Source organism: Trachinotus anak, unplaced genomic scaffold, assembly GCF_046630095.1.
Source record: "Trachinotus anak isolate AG129_WGS33_773 ecotype Australia unplaced genomic scaffold, CSIRO_AGI_Tana_v1 ptg000002l, whole genome shotgun sequence".
NCBI lineage: Eukaryota > Metazoa > Chordata > Actinopteri > Carangiformes > Carangidae > Trachinotus > Trachinotus anak.
This window is the reverse complement of record NW_027273853.1, coordinates 18,849,065-18,864,260: the sequence shown is the minus strand read 5'-3', so window position 1 is coordinate 18,864,260 and position 15,196 is coordinate 18,849,065. Positions and strand designations below refer to the sequence as shown.

Genomic DNA, 15,196 nt, shown 5'->3' with positions numbered 1-15,196 from the left:
AGTGACTGGTATAGGCCTAATGTAGACTACTACTGTATAAAAGCCCTTTTAAATCCTGTTTTGCTGATGCCCACTGTTTAGCTTCCTGCTGCAGTGATGCAAATGCATATTCAGTGGTGTGTCAGGACACTCAACATCAGTGGGTGGATGTGGTTGTAGATGCGACAACAGGTGACAACAAAATATTGAAAACTTCCAACCAAAGAGGGCAGTGAAACACAGCTTTTAAACCTAGTGGTAAGTTACTCTTTAATGTCCAAAAGGAAATTCTGGTTTACAAACAACAGTTAGATAAAAGACACTGAATGCACAATGCACCCTTTTGTTTGTTATTTTTCATTGTTACAAAAATCATATGAGAGAAAGTATGTAAAGATTGTATAGCCCCCTTGACTTTGTTTTCTCTCTGTGTATATCTTTATGTTGTACTACTTACTTAATACTATTCTAACTTGTATATTTTGCTAATAACTTATGGTCTCAGTTTGAGAAAAACATTCTTCAAAAAAGACAAAAGTTGTTGTAGGTGTACTACAACTACAGCAAAAATGTAATTGCCAAAAATGTGCCTACTGGTTTTAACATATAAAATAGAGCAGCAACATGAAAAGGAGCTAAAAACAGAGAGAGAAAGAAAATGGAAAGAAGAAGAGAGCAAGTAAAACATGTCAAATAATGAATGCAAATTTCAAAACGAAACTATATGTTATAGGGTACCATATGATTAAATGCACACTAACTTAGGCTACAAAATTTCATTTGGTTCAGTGCAAACATATCTTTTTAATACCACTACTGATCCAATTTGACGTGCCTATCATGAGGTTTTTGAGGTGTCTGTGACCTACTTATTTGAGGGCTCTTGGTGTCAAACATGTGATAAGGCTTGATCTGACACAAGCAGTGAGGAGAGCTCTATTATCCAAAACTCTGGTGCTCAAACTGAAGGGAAACAAGATCCACACTCTGAACCAGCCTGATATTAGCTCCCAATCAATTTATTTTAACAGAGCAACATTTATAGATATATAAATATATAGAGGGATGTTTGTGGCTTATTTCTAACGCCTTATCTGACCCATTAACACCGGACTGACACCGCATAATCAAAAAAAAATGAGCTCGGCACAAGCGTTGCCAACAAGCTCCATTTCTGTAAAATGTAAATAAAGGCCATCTGCTCCGATATGTAAACAGCAGGCTGGCTCCTCCTATCCGGGTGTCTCTGACGTCTTGGCCCGCCCCCCGCCACGACCACTCTCTGCTCCTATTGGTCAACAGCGGAAGTCATGCCTGCGTTCTCTCACCTCCTCCTGGACGTCGGCCCGCCCACCGGAGAGAAGACAAAAACAATCGGCATCCCTCACACGGGAGATTAATACACAGGAAGACCTCAACCGAATTTAGACAATAAATATTCCTCTCATCACTGACACCTACACCGCCGAAGGAGACATGGTTTCTCCAGTAACAGTGGTGAGTATCAGCTTCAAACCAGCGCCGTTAACACATTATAACAGGAATAATAGTCGAGGCTAGTTTAGCTACATGATAACAACTCTTCCGAAGACATAATTACCCATGCTCTTCCATGTTTCTGTCATTGAATGTTCAGCGCCGACTGCTTCGAGTTGCCAATTCGGCGTTTTGTGCTTTATTTTCGATATTATCGACAGCACATAGCATTTCATACTTTGTCTCCGAAGGCCAGCGCATGTCCCTCAGCTGATAATTGAATTACCAGCAACTAAGACTGTCTGCTAAATTAAAAAAATGTCCGGCCGGGTGCCTTTGGATTCCCACGGAGCAGACACGGTCTTGTTTGCCTCATTATTTCACGCTGAGCATCTCTATGTGCTGGGGGGGCGGAGGGAGGGGGAGGGGGGGGGGCACCTAGCAGGAACTTTTATGTGCAGTGTTGGCTTTTCCTGATCATGTCGGCATGTTATAGCGCTCTTCCATGTCGACATTCCGCGTACAGGGGGATGTTTCCACCGATTTCCAAAGCAGCCTCTGACAAAAAGAAAACCTGTCATGTGACGACCTTTTTTGTATGTGGTTTTTTTTTTTTTTTTTTCTTTCCTGTACCCTCCAGCAACGCATGCGCAGAGCAGTGCCCTGCTGTGGCTGGTTTGCTTTTCATCCCCTTTGCTGTGGCTTTGCTTTAGATAGACTCTATTGTTTAGGGCATATATGAGCTCTATAATTGACCAAAATGCCTCTGCAGGAAACTGCCCATTTTGACAGAAAATATTACAACTACATGAATAATTTAACCAGCCCTGGCATCCTCTTACTTTGCCAGAGTTTGCTATGAAATTTTACCCCATTTGCAGGGGCCATGAAGGATGCTGTGTGGTGTAACCTGGCCTGTAGTAAATCCTGATGTGTGACTGCTGTGAGAGGAGGCTGTGTGGAGAAATGCTTGCCACACAAACTGGTTGCCTTAGAGATGACAATGCTGAGCAGGTTCTGGGGTTGCAAAACTTCTATAAGTTGCGGTGGAAGGGAATGTATAAGCATTTGATGAAAAATAACAAAAAAAAAACACTGTAGAACAGAGTATAGCAGGACACACTCTTGTCTCCTCCCAGTTTAGCTTTTAAGAAAATATTGCTCAAGTTAAGACCTCTGCTTTGTGATCATCACGAAACAAAAATCAATTAATTACCATTTGAATTTTCCTTTTTTTTTTTTGCATTTTCTGTTTTGATCTAGGTAGCTACATTGTAACAATATCAGTGGGTTTGAAGTTTGTGGGTTTACACTTTTTCACTGCTCAGAGATAAACATACATTGTGAAAAGTGATCATTATCCCTTTAGAGGCTGCTGTAAATCCATTACTGCATTTCCATAAAATGCAGCTTTATGCCTTGTTTTTTATTATTTCTCACTGTAAAGGTTTTGATAAACACTGCCACACTCCATGCCATCTGCTTGACAGACTATTGTGCCCTTAAGGGAATTGAACAACTTTCGTCCAATGTAGATGATACAGAATTAGCCCCTCAGAGCACATACAGTGTCAGACCAGCACATACTGTCCTTATTCATACAACTGTAGAGGCCTCTGACAATTTCCCTTTGCCCCCTGATGTTTTTACTTATCTCTGTATTATTCACATTCTCCAAAAACCTAAGCATTTATATAGAGCAGAACGTAGATCATGTTACAAAAGTTCTGTTGTGTAAAAAAAAATGCATTTATTGTACTGTGTTGTACTGTACTGCTTGTCTGCAACTGACCTCAAGTTATCCTTGGAGCTAAAGCAGCTGTAAGATGGAAGGAAAACAGTGTTGTGTGTGTGATGCTACATAGAAATAACATTGTCATCTGATTCACATGCCAGCTGTCCCTGCCAGAACCATACTTATGTTACAGTTCCCCTCTGCCAAGTTAAGGACACAAGAGTTTACAAGTCTTTAATATATTTCCGTGTATCATGTTTCTGACACTCAGCTTGTGTATAACCCAGACTGGTTGAATAGATTTAATCCTGGCTGGATGTTATTCAATGCTTCACTGCAGAGCTTTTGTTGGTTTATGGTTTATTGCTGCAGAGCCATTAGTGGCTAATGGTGGCTTGTTCCTTCCTGGACTGTACCTACAAGAGGAGCTCTGGCTCAAATAAGTTGGTGATAGTTTGGCCAGTTACGAAAGGTTGGAAATTATTAAGCATTGAAGGATATTCCTCACTCATTTTGCAGTTTTTTCCCCAAGTAATGAAACATAGCTAACATTTTTGAATCTATCTATCTATCTATCTATCTATCTATCTATCTATCTATCTATCTATCTATCTATCTATCTATCTATCTAAAGAAACACTGCTTCTTCACTTCAAACAACTCATTTGTAAGAATCATTTGTTTGATATCATTGCATATTTGGTCGTGGATAACAGGCCACTTTAGAAAAGGGGGTAATTCGATCCTGTTCATTCCACCAAAACAACCTTTTGCTTGTTAGTAACCATGCAAATACAGTCAATCATTAACTAAATTATTCTTTGACTGGGCACAGAGACAGGTGTTTGCAGCCACAGTCAGCTGTGTGTGCTACAGCACCTTCGCAAACAGCCTGTATTTATAACGCGATCACTCAGACGGCGAGATGATAACACAATGATTCATTTCGTTTGCCTCCCAAATGAGGCAGTATGTTCTGTACTTTATTGCTGGCGACAGCCGACTGTCACACAGGGCTCAAAGCTGTTTGCTAACGTCCTCCTCAGTGTCTGATGAGTAGCAGTTACAGCTGAGACAATACTGTCCCGCAAGACCACGGCAATCTCATTTAGATACAAGACGTTGAACGGGGGAGCTGGACTGAGCCTCGGAGAAATAAAACCATGTTCCTGAATTTCAGCAGGCAATTACACCTTCTTGGTGGAAACGTTTGATGCAATCACATTTTAGTTTAATGGGGTAGAGAGCCATGTATTAGAGAAGAACAATTACATCAAATATTACAACAGTAAGGGTAGGTATGACGAAAACATTAATATTCTGACATCAGATGTTATGATAATTCAGAGTCAAGTCCAAGATAAGTAGTTTTTTTTAACTGAGCATGAAACTAGATTGAGGCACAAGGCCTGTTTGTAATTATAACACTGCTGGAGAGTTCAGTCCAGGTGATGATACAGTTAGATAAACATTTCTAGGGAGACTTGAAAGGGTAGCTTTTATATGCTTTGTGGTGTAGGTGCTTCCCTGTGCTGTTTTAGTCTCTCTGCCTCGCTCCTAGCAGCCCTGATCTTATTGTGTAGATGCAATAAGTTTACATGAAAAACAATGGGAAGGGAAACTGAAAAGTATGGCTCGAACACAACATGAATGGGACCAAAGGTTGTGGGAATCTCTGACTTCCTACCACCTTCCTCCCTGGAATCCATGTATTCAACCTCTTAACCTCTTAGTAAACTCCGATGACCCACACATCCTTTGAGTGTTGTTTCCCCACAGATAATAATCATATTCTTTATGACTATGGATCATTGAGTCTAATTAGCGCCAGGCCTCAGTCTGCATATCTCAGGCAGAGCGTTCTTTTGCTGCTCTTTATTGAATGATAGATAGGCCCTATCTGTGTAACGATGATGCTTAGAGCCATGCTTGAACCCCAATGGTACAACAGAAATGTGTTGTATTATGTTTTTTTGTGTCCAGGGTTGAAGTAGCCACTAGTGGCCTGGTAACGAGGGTTATGATATTGGCTTGTCTGGGAGCGCTGCCAGGGTTGTCTCTTGTGCTTGGCGCCCATTTGGCCTTAATGGGATAGATAGATTCACCGCACAGACATTTTTGTCATGACAGTTGCTTTAATCTTTATTTATGTCCCCATTTGTCTTATGAAGGCCAGGCAAAGAGAACTTGAGTGCATTCGTCCAAATTATACACATAGTGTTAGTTTCGCCTCTGTGGAAAAATTCCTCTCATGCTACTTGGATCTTTAAGACACCAAAGATTCTTTGCTGAGTAACAGTAAGCATCACTACATTGTACCAGCTTATTTTGATCGCTATCTCAGCCTTGACAGATCAGACAAGGATCAAGTGATGGTGGCAAACCTGTTATTCATCTTGTTTTGCCTCTTTGGAAGGAAACTCAATCTTTTGAGGAAAAAGACTGAAACTGCTCGTAAGTTGTATAAGATAGAGCAAATGAGACAATGAAATTCACAGATATGTACAAACACAGAGTGTGTAGCACCCTTTATGTAAAGAATCAGTAAATAATCAGTCAAACGTCAGTATTTTTAGTATAATATTAAGTTATTAAGCACATAATATCACCAGTAATAGAAATGAAATAAAATACAAATTACAGGTGCAAAGACAGGAAAAAACATTGTAAATCAAAGACAAATGCCTTAAGCTATCAAAACTGTAAAAATAAATGATGTTTAAAAAAGCTAGAATCCTTGACATATTTGGAAATGACATTCCTCAGTTTGGGAGCATAGAAAATAAAATGTCATGTTTTTGGTTCTGTATATGCACCAAACCCACAGTGGAAGATCTGAATGAACATGAAGGCACATAAAGGCCAGTAATTTTAGAGTTTCATACGCTCATATGCAGTCAGATCTTAATGACACAGGGATGCAGAATTTTGAGTCCATTGTGACTTCTCAATCGACTTTTTAGGAAAAATTTTAAGAAATGCATTACACTAGTCTAGCATGTTTGAGAGGAAAATACAAATGAACTTCTTAGCATCCTGCTTAGTAATGGCTGCCTCATGACCACATTTTCACTTAAATCACATAGTATTGTGTGTGTTTTTGTCTGAACACGCTTGTGATGTGTGAGCCTGCGTGTGAGCTCTCTGTTGTTGTCCTGCTGTGTGTGTGTGTTAGTCATGTCAGGTAAACCAGCGCAGGTTTGATATCACGCAGACACTGTGCCTGTTCCTGTACTGTAATTTGTCCTGCTATTTTATTGAGCAGTTGTGCAATCAAGAGCCTCCCCTTTCCCCCCTCCCCCTCCAGAAGCATAAGCCGTATGAACTAAAGTGACCCCTCACTTTCTCCCACCTCCTCTCTTTCTCACCTCTTCCCTCTCTCCCCTACCCGCTTGTCCACTCCTAAATCTAGCTGTCATGTGAATGCCCCATGTCGCTCACTGCCCTCCTCCGCCAAAGCCTCACTTCCTCATGCTTCCTCTTGCTTCTTTTCTTCTGCCCCACTTACTTATTCTTTTGTGAACATTGCAATTCGAGCTTTTGTTTGCATCATTTTTCTTTACCACAGAATATTTGTGTGGGAGGATGAGGACGCAAAATGGCCACTGAAAAAGAGTCATATTGGATATCAAATAGCAGCTCTTGCCCAGTCTTTTCAACCATTATCCTGTTGCATTATGACCCCTTCTCCATCCTCCTCTCTCTGCATTACTCGTATCCTCCTTATCTCTCCTCCAGTGATCTCAGCTCTAGTGAACCCTCACTCAGTTCTGTTCCCTTCCAACTCAACCTCTCCTTTCTTGTCCCTCTTTAATCCCTGAGGATCTCTGCTAAAAGCCTAGAGAGTGTTTCTCAGAACCATAGGAGGGTGATCATCTCAGAGGTGTGGTGAAACCTCTTCCCAGATTTCTCTTTGTGTTTTTGTGACCCTGTTAGGCCCCATCTATTTGGACAGAAAGAAATATGACTTGTAACACAGTTGGGTGGAAGACATGGAGACTTGAATATGCAGAGAAGAAGACAAAAAAGCAGGGAAGGAGAGGAGAAAGAAAAACAGGATGGTGGAAAGAATCAAGAAAGAAGAAATGGAAAGGTTACTGGAGGTCAAAGGAACTGCGTGGAAGCTTTTTGCATTTCCTTTTCTGCGTGCTGTTTCTGTAGCTTCAGCCCCAAAACCCGTGCATGTCTGACATAGTGATGTAAACTAGTGACCACACAAAGGAAGCAGGATTGTTCCAGTCCTAACCCAAACCTTTCCCCCAAATAAGGAGAAGTACTTAAACTTGACTGCTTATGTTCCCTCTTTTAAATAAAGCGTGAGATACCGAACTTCAGGAACACAAAGTGCTGACTGATATGAGGTTTTTCGCTTCCTGTGATACATATCGTGGCTTCTGCCTTGAGATAAAAGCTCTTTTAATAAATCTAGTTTAAGATAATAACATCACATTGTTCTGGCTCACTTCATAAGTTCACTTCATGTAAGTGCTACTCACCAAGACTCAGTTGATAATGTAAATATTTAATCTGCTTTCAGGTCAAGAGTGAAGGCCCTAAGCTGGTGCCATTCTTCAAGGCAACATGTGTATACTTTGTCCTGTGGCTGCCCACTTCGAGCCCATCCTGGTTCAGCGCCCTGATCAAATGTCTGCCCATCTTCTGCCTGTGGGTCTTTTTACTGGCACATGGATTCAGCTTCCTAGGTGCTCACTCCAGTGCCCGCAAGATCTTGGCTGGCCTCATCTTTTCTGCTCTGGGTGATGCCTTCCTCATCTGGCAGGAGCAGGGCTACTTCGTCCACGGTGAGGAGAAACCTTACACACTGAGTCACTAAGTTGTTATTGTCTTATCTAGGGGACTACCTTCTTTCATATCTTTCATATCTTTCAGGCTTTTATATCTTAAGGGATAATCATGGTTTATTTCTACCTGGGCCTTGTTTCTGTGGTTTTGGCCATCATTGGTATTGGTTGTAGCATAAAAGTATCTGGGAAGGTGTTGAAGTCACTATAAAGAAGTTCAACGGGGCAGTTGGGTAATTAAACAGTTTTTAAAGAAATTCCAGATTGGCCAAATTTGCTTAGAGAAGAAAATGCAGGCAGACAGCTGACTTATCATCCAAACTGTCTGTCATGATTTATAGACATAACTCCTGGTTCAACTTTGACCTCCCGCATTTCCTGTAGTTAACACAAGTTTTCCTGTGAATTACGCATTACTGATTTTTTAGGAATCCACATTTTTATTTTAACCTCCAAATAACCTGGTAGCCACTTTGACGAAACCACTGGCTTGTTTAGTTCGTTAGTAAGATGTCTGATCATGCGACTGCTTTTTTGCCCTGTTGGACTTGTTGTAATATCACTATGTTCCCAGATCTCAGAAAATTTCTTTGGTGAGTACAAAGTTGTCACAGCCAATTAAAAAACAGGCCAAAACTACAATTATAAGAGCCAAGTTGTAATAAACCTAAATGATTTAATTCCTTATAAATTAGATTAGCTGCTTATCATTTCATCCGGTGTCATGCTTCAAGCTTTAATTCGTAATTTTTGCACAAGGCTTTATTTCACACTGGGTAGACAGATAGGATACCATTTTCTATCACTGTATTATATATATAATGTCTTACAGGTCTTCTGATGTTTGCCATCACCCACATCCTCTACTCATCTGCCTTTGGGATGAAACCCCTCAACGTGTGTGCTGGCCTCGTGATCACTGCTGTGTCCTCTCTGAGCTACATCCTGCTGTACCCCTACCTGTCTGGCCCCTTTACCTACCTGGTGGCTGTCTACATCGCTCTGATTGGCTTCATGGGCTGGAGGGCCATCGCAGGTCTGCAGCTGGCCAATGACCTGTGGACTTGGACCAAGCTGTCCGCCTGCCTGGGTGCTGTGCTCTTCATGGTCTCTGACCTCACCATCGCCGTCAACAAGTTCTGCTTCCCCGTGCCCCATTCACGCGCCATCATCATGGCCACCTACTATGCCGCCCAGATGTTGATAGCACTATCAGCTGTCGAGTGCCAGGATGTGGAGGTGGCCAGGAAGAGAACATGAGGTACCATGGCACCCGCAGCGACTGGCCATGAGGCTGGAAAGGTGGCAGCCAATCCCCCCTCAGCCCTGAGTGATCATGGACACATCTCACTGCCAGATCCCCAACCCTCAGCCCTCATCTCAGTGTGGCACTCCCACACTGTTGTTACCATGGCAACTGGTCCACTACAGCCTTCACATGGCTATCACCCACTAGTATGGTAGTCTCATGCCTGTCTTCTTACCATGGAGATATGGTAGTATTATCTTCAGCCTCTCCCGACAACAGTCCTACCTTCTCCCTCTGATCCTAGAATGGCTGTCTCTCAACCTAGTTACCATGGAGACAAGATTGGTAATATTAACCTGCTATATATAGAAAATATTACTTTACTTTTAACTGTTATGTTTTAATTTAAGGCGAGCATGTCACTGGGGACCTTCAAGGAGTGAGTGTTTGTGAGAGTGACTTTATGTGTGCATGTGTGTGTGTGTGTGTGTGTGTGTGTGTGTGTGTATGTATTTGTGTGTGTGGGTGTGGGTGTGCACGCACATTTATGTGTGTTCGATTAACATTCTTACCTCGCTTTCCACACAATCCCACCACACACAGTCACCACACTGACACACACACATCTATTTTATATGGTCCAATAATACAATTTAAAATCTTATTTTTCGTTGTTTGTTTTGTTGTCTGAGACCTTGTTAAAAAGGGAGTTTTTTTTTCTTACTGACTCACCCACGTCTGGTCTCTGTTGTTCTGTGTTTCCCTAATTCAGGGTGCTATTCCTAAAGTCAGGAGCATATCCACACCTGTTTTATTTTCTGCAGTCCCTTGCATTTCATTAACAACAACCACACTGCCTTGGTTCACTCCGCTGTTTAACATTTGTAACAAATGTACTTCCAGTCTGTCTGGATGATGTATTCTGCTATTTGGATGTCCTTGAATGACTGGGTGTGCAGGAGAAGAATGACAGACAAAAATAAGGCAGTGAGGTGAAAGGGCAGGGAGGGAAAGTTGTGTGAAAGCAGCAGCCACTATTGTTGTAGCTTTAGTGTGAGTTAGAGGAGGTGGAGGTTGTTTTTTGGAAGCTCAATTCTTCCTGCTGAGATTTTATTGACACTGTCCCGCTGTCACGAAGAGAACACAGTAAACATTACAGTCATAGCCAGCCACTAAACACGTTACAACGTGCTGTACAGTGCGCACACTTCTCATTTTAGTGTGACCAGCATTTCTTCAAAAAAAAAAAACTGCTGGCAGGCAAAACGCTGCCAGCAGTTTTTTTTTAAGAAATGCTGGCGCAAATGTCGACATGTTCACACACACCTGACACCTTCAGCTCCTGCTGATTTAGTTATTAGGAAAAGTTCATGGGGTTCTCGTTTGTCATTCGCCTGGGACCATGTTGTGGAGACTGAAACAAAAGGGCTATGTTACTGGCTGGAAACTTTTTGTTTATTAACTCTGTGAGTGTGTGTGTGGGTGGGTGGGTGGGTGTCTTTTGTCCTCATAGGACATTCAGTCACTCATAATACACGCACACAAACACACAAACATGCATATGAACATACAATTGGGGCAGTCTGACTGAAAGAAAAAAAGGGACATGAGGGCAACTGGTTTCTCGTGTGAGGGAATAGTTATCCCATTACTCCCAGTGATTCCGTCTCACAGGACACTTCATCAGCTTTAATCCTGCAAAATCCACCTCAGGTACTCCCCAACAGGCTGGCTGATATTTTGTCTTTTCTCTATCACACATTTCTCCCCTTTCACCTTTCATTTGTTTCAGCCTCTGCAAACATTATATGTTAGAATGAAGTGTCTGACTGAAACGCTTTCTTCAGATGTCCACATGTTGTAGATGCATGTTTCGAGTGTGCATGTAAGAGAGCGTGTGAATCGCCTGTGTCTTAGCTGTCGAGTGAATGTCTGTGTATACTTTTGACCAGTCAAAACCAACTCAAGGCCAGGAACGCTGTGAACCATCATAGGGTATTTGGAATAGACACACTACTGGATATCTATAATGTATTCTCACAAGGCTCTTAAACCTGTCTTCATACCCATCACCTCTTCATGTGTTTTAAGGCTTCCCCTGAATACTTAGGTGTTATCATCTAAGGATGACTTGATTGGGTAGATTCAAACTGCAGGATATCTGTTCTTTCATTTGACCTTAACAGTGAGCATTTCCACAGCTGAACTTGCCTTTTCTTGACTGTTGCAAGTATGTGTCACTTTCTGATTAATACCACTTACAGTTTATATATTGGAAAGAAATTCATTTTAATAGGAAGTGAAAGTATTACTCACTAACAATATATAACAAAGGGACAGGTTCTGTTGTTTAATGGTTCAGTCCACATGCTCCCCTACATGATATACCGTGCTGTATATAAAACATACGGGCATGAAAAAGAAACAGCCCCATGTTATGGGTTCCTTCTGCTGGGTCAATGACCCCTGGAGCTGTCGGTAACACACCCACATACGCACAAAAAAAAAAAAACGAAAAACGCACACATATAAACACAAATCAAAATGTGTTTATGCATCACATCAGCCACCGTGACAGATCTGCAGGCAGACAATGGTGTTGACACTCATCGAGGTTTTTTCAAACAGCAACACAGTCTTAGCTTGACCAGGAAAGACTCTCAGACCAAGCGGTTATTCTCGACTGCTGCTTTGCCAGATAGTTCCTCAATCTCCTTTCGGCCTGTCAGCATGCTTGTCAGGTCAATGTTTCTGCTTTGTCACTCAGAAGTGGTTCATCAATCTGTCTGTGAAATCACTCATCTTCTGTCCCATGTTTTAATTTGTCTTCCTAGCATTGAGGCAAAGTGCTCTGCAGTGTTCTCCCTCTTCTCATCTCATCCACCTCACCGACAGAAACATGTTACGTTAACAATTAATATAAGCCTTTGTGCTGAGAGACGTCCACAGAGGCTTGATAGCAGACACACATTTGTCTGTTTGTTCTGTCTTAAATCAGGGTTTAGTGGAGTACAAGGAGAGAACGTGAGCCTCAAGTAAAACCGCGAGGGGTTTACGAGATTGAGTCAACAGTCTTACTCATCCTAACTATGTGGGCAATTTATGTAAGCACTACTTTCTTTATCCTCTGCCACATAATGCCTCCTGACTTTTGTTCCTGTAGTCCAGTGGCTACACGCCAAAAGACAGGCTTTACTTTGAAGTATTTTTGAGATTATTTTTGCTGGCCAACCCACACTTTGGAAAATTTCCACAATTTTGTAAAGTGAAGTTGTTTTTCTGAGAGTAGGAGATCAGTAATATCCGGGAAAGCAGTTATTAAGCCTATGTGGTGGATTTTGTTTTAAATATTCACTCTGTTTCTCCTCCATTGTTTCTATTCTTATTTGACTTGGGCACAGATAACCCAAGATGAGAGTATAATAGAAAACTGAGCTAATTTCACTGAGTGGAACTTGTTAGCATTAGAGTCGTCTCATATATCAAACAAGCTATTGTTTTGCAGGAGACAGGTGCAGGAGGGTTTTTGGCCTTCCACTTAGGAAGGAGGTTATTGTTGAGCGATACTGTAGCTGGAATTAGGTGAGGAGGTGAAATGTGACACACAGGGGAAGACTCCCCTTCCATCCGGCCCGTTAGCCACCATCCTGTCCCCCCACAGATGGCAGGCCAGCAGGCGCATCACTTTACCTCCGCCTGTCAACAGCCCTGCTGTTCTGAGCTTTGTGCATGCAGACAAAAGGGACCTGAGAGAGCTGTGGGAGGCCAGTATAGTTTGACCTGCACTGTGAGTAAGGAGCTGGAGGCAGTCACTGTTGTAGTAGAGCGGGCGCACGGTTTGGCCCACTGAATAAGTTGGCACTTTTCTTTGATTTAAAGTTTTCTCTCTCTTTCTTTTTGCTGTAGTTTCTTGTGATCTTTGATTTGAGACCTTTGCTGTTAATGTGCTGTACCCATTATCATGCAGCTGGTGACATCCAAAACATAGAGCTGTAAAGTTTGTGTATCTTGCATGAAAAGTAGGCTGAAATGAATCCTCCACATCAACACTCATCTACACTGATAGAAAAGTGCACACCAAGGTGTTTTCATTACTACGGCCAACAGTTCTCCAACATCAGTGTGAGCTTATGAGAAGTATGTATGTAAAATAACCATCTTCTCTGTGTAATATTAACCTGAACCCACTGTGTGCTGCACTTTTCTGAACCCAGAGTAAGGCCAGTCAATCTCTCCTTAAACCTAGCAGCTATAGTGTTTAAAACAAAAAGATTGTTAAGTACTGTATTCTTTAAAGTATATGCTTATATTTCCTTTAATCTTTCTTTCATTAAGAGATAAAACAGAAGAAAACAGAACGTTTTGATGTTGATGGTTTAAGCACAAGAAAGTGACGCATGAAGGCGTGAGAGAATCAGCCTTTTTTTTTTAAAGGTATTAATTGCTCTTGAAGTGTTAAAGACCTCTTCAAAGTGTTATTTTATTTTCAGAAAAGCAGCCCAAGATGTGTGTTTTTTTTCCTGTCACCCTGGGAAAAGCTGGGTTTGTTTTCTATAAATAACTTTAGATTTTTTTTTTTTATTGAAGCCCCATTACAATGGATCATTTGACTTCATTTTATGAACATTTTTTTTAAATTCTCTGATATACTTTACCTTGTTGTCCTTGAATTTCACTTTGTGATTTATTTCTTTCATGACTGTAGAGATGAAATAGTTTCTTTGCTGTAGTGAAACTGCTATGAATGTGAATATCTATTGGAGAAATAAATGCAATTACAATGCAACTTCAACTTAAGTCCTCTGTGTCCTTTTTTGTTTGTTTTTTTTTTTGTTTCCTAGAATCAAAAGAGACCACATTCAAATGTCAGCTGATATTTATAACTGTTTTGTGTTTTGTGTTTCTACAGAAGCTGTTGGCCCTCAGCAGATAAAGTGCCATTAAGGCAGAAAGGGCTGGAGGACAACAGAGAGCTCTGTTCTAGTAACTGCTGCACTCTTTTGTCTGGCCGAGGTGGCAAATGTGCTTTCAACAGCCTTTAACCCTGTGGAAACTCATTCAGACTGAAGCTCTTCCTTTTTCTGTCTTCCTCTTGCCTTCTCTGGTTGTCTGGTTTGTTGTGTGTCCCATTCTTTTAAACATGCACACACACATCACAACTCATAGTTTATTCCTGTAGGAATAGTGCCAGTTCTCTCCCAATGTGTTTCATTCACTCGCAGCCAGGGTCTTGCAATCAAAGACCTCCAGTCCTCTATGAAAATGAGGCATCTCTGTAATGGCCTAAAAACTCACTTAGTGAAATCCCATAAAATTATATTGAAACTCCAAATAAATGTAAGAGAAGTAAGAACTAAGAGAAACACTCCACTTCTACACAATATTTCTGCATTCAAGTGATCTGAAATCCCATAGTATTCACTTCCCTTTTGGTGGAGAACCATTTCGTTTCTGTCAAATACCTTGATTGACTATTCAGGCTTTCACCCCAAACTACTTCCACCTTATTGTGCCTCATCTGAGCAGTGAAGAGGTGGAAGGTACCAGTGACGTCGGTTTAGCGCCTGTTTGTGCCATAAACTGTATGGTTGGTTCTTAATTGATTTGAACCCAGCAACCCGACGCTGCCAGTCCCTTGGTGGCTCTATAGAAATGGAGTTTGTGGGAGCCAGCATAGTGACGTCAGGATGGTGAGAGGTTGTCACCCCTCTCTGTCTGTTTGGCAGCTCCTCACCAAACCAAACTCACTCTCTCAAGAAGCAGCAGAGCGCTCAGAGGCAAAGCCTTTACAGATGCTGTCAGAGGGAAGCCATCACACTCGAGGTCAAAGAAAGTACTGGATAACTTTTTGTTTTGTTTCTACAGATTGGATTCTAAATGAACAATCACAGTGGACTTAAAATGGACTTTTGGGTTCAAAGGTCCAAATAAAATCTGTATTCGAAACCATATTGG

The 15,196-nt window shown here is 41.5% G+C and overlaps 1 protein-coding gene across 1 annotated transcript; it reads left to right on the top strand.

Moving 5' to 3' along the window:
* Positions 1-1,331: 1,331 nt before the first annotated feature.
* On the top strand, positions 1,332-14,033 carry tmem86a (transmembrane protein 86A). The gene is made up of 3 exons (XM_071503715.1): positions 1,332-1,476; positions 7,728-7,992; positions 8,825-14,033. Exons 1-3 carry the CDS (start codon positions 1,456-1,458, stop codon positions 9,250-9,252), a joined length of 714 nt encoding a protein of 237 aa, XP_071359816.1. The 5' UTR covers positions 1,332-1,455; the 3' UTR covers positions 9,253-14,033.
* The last annotated feature ends 1,163 nt before the right edge of the window (positions 14,034-15,196 follow it).

Coding starts and splice junctions, on each gene's coding strand:
- tmem86a (XM_071503715.1), top strand. CDS start 1,456: ATGGTTTCTCCAGTAACAGTG. Junction 1,477..7,727: donor TGGTTTCTCCAGTAACAGTG/GTGAGTATCAGC, acceptor ATCTGCTTTCAG/GTCAAGAGTGAAGGCCCTAA. Junction 7,993..8,824: donor GCAGGGCTACTTCGTCCACG/GTGAGGAGAAAC, acceptor AATGTCTTACAG/GTCTTCTGATGTTTGCCATC.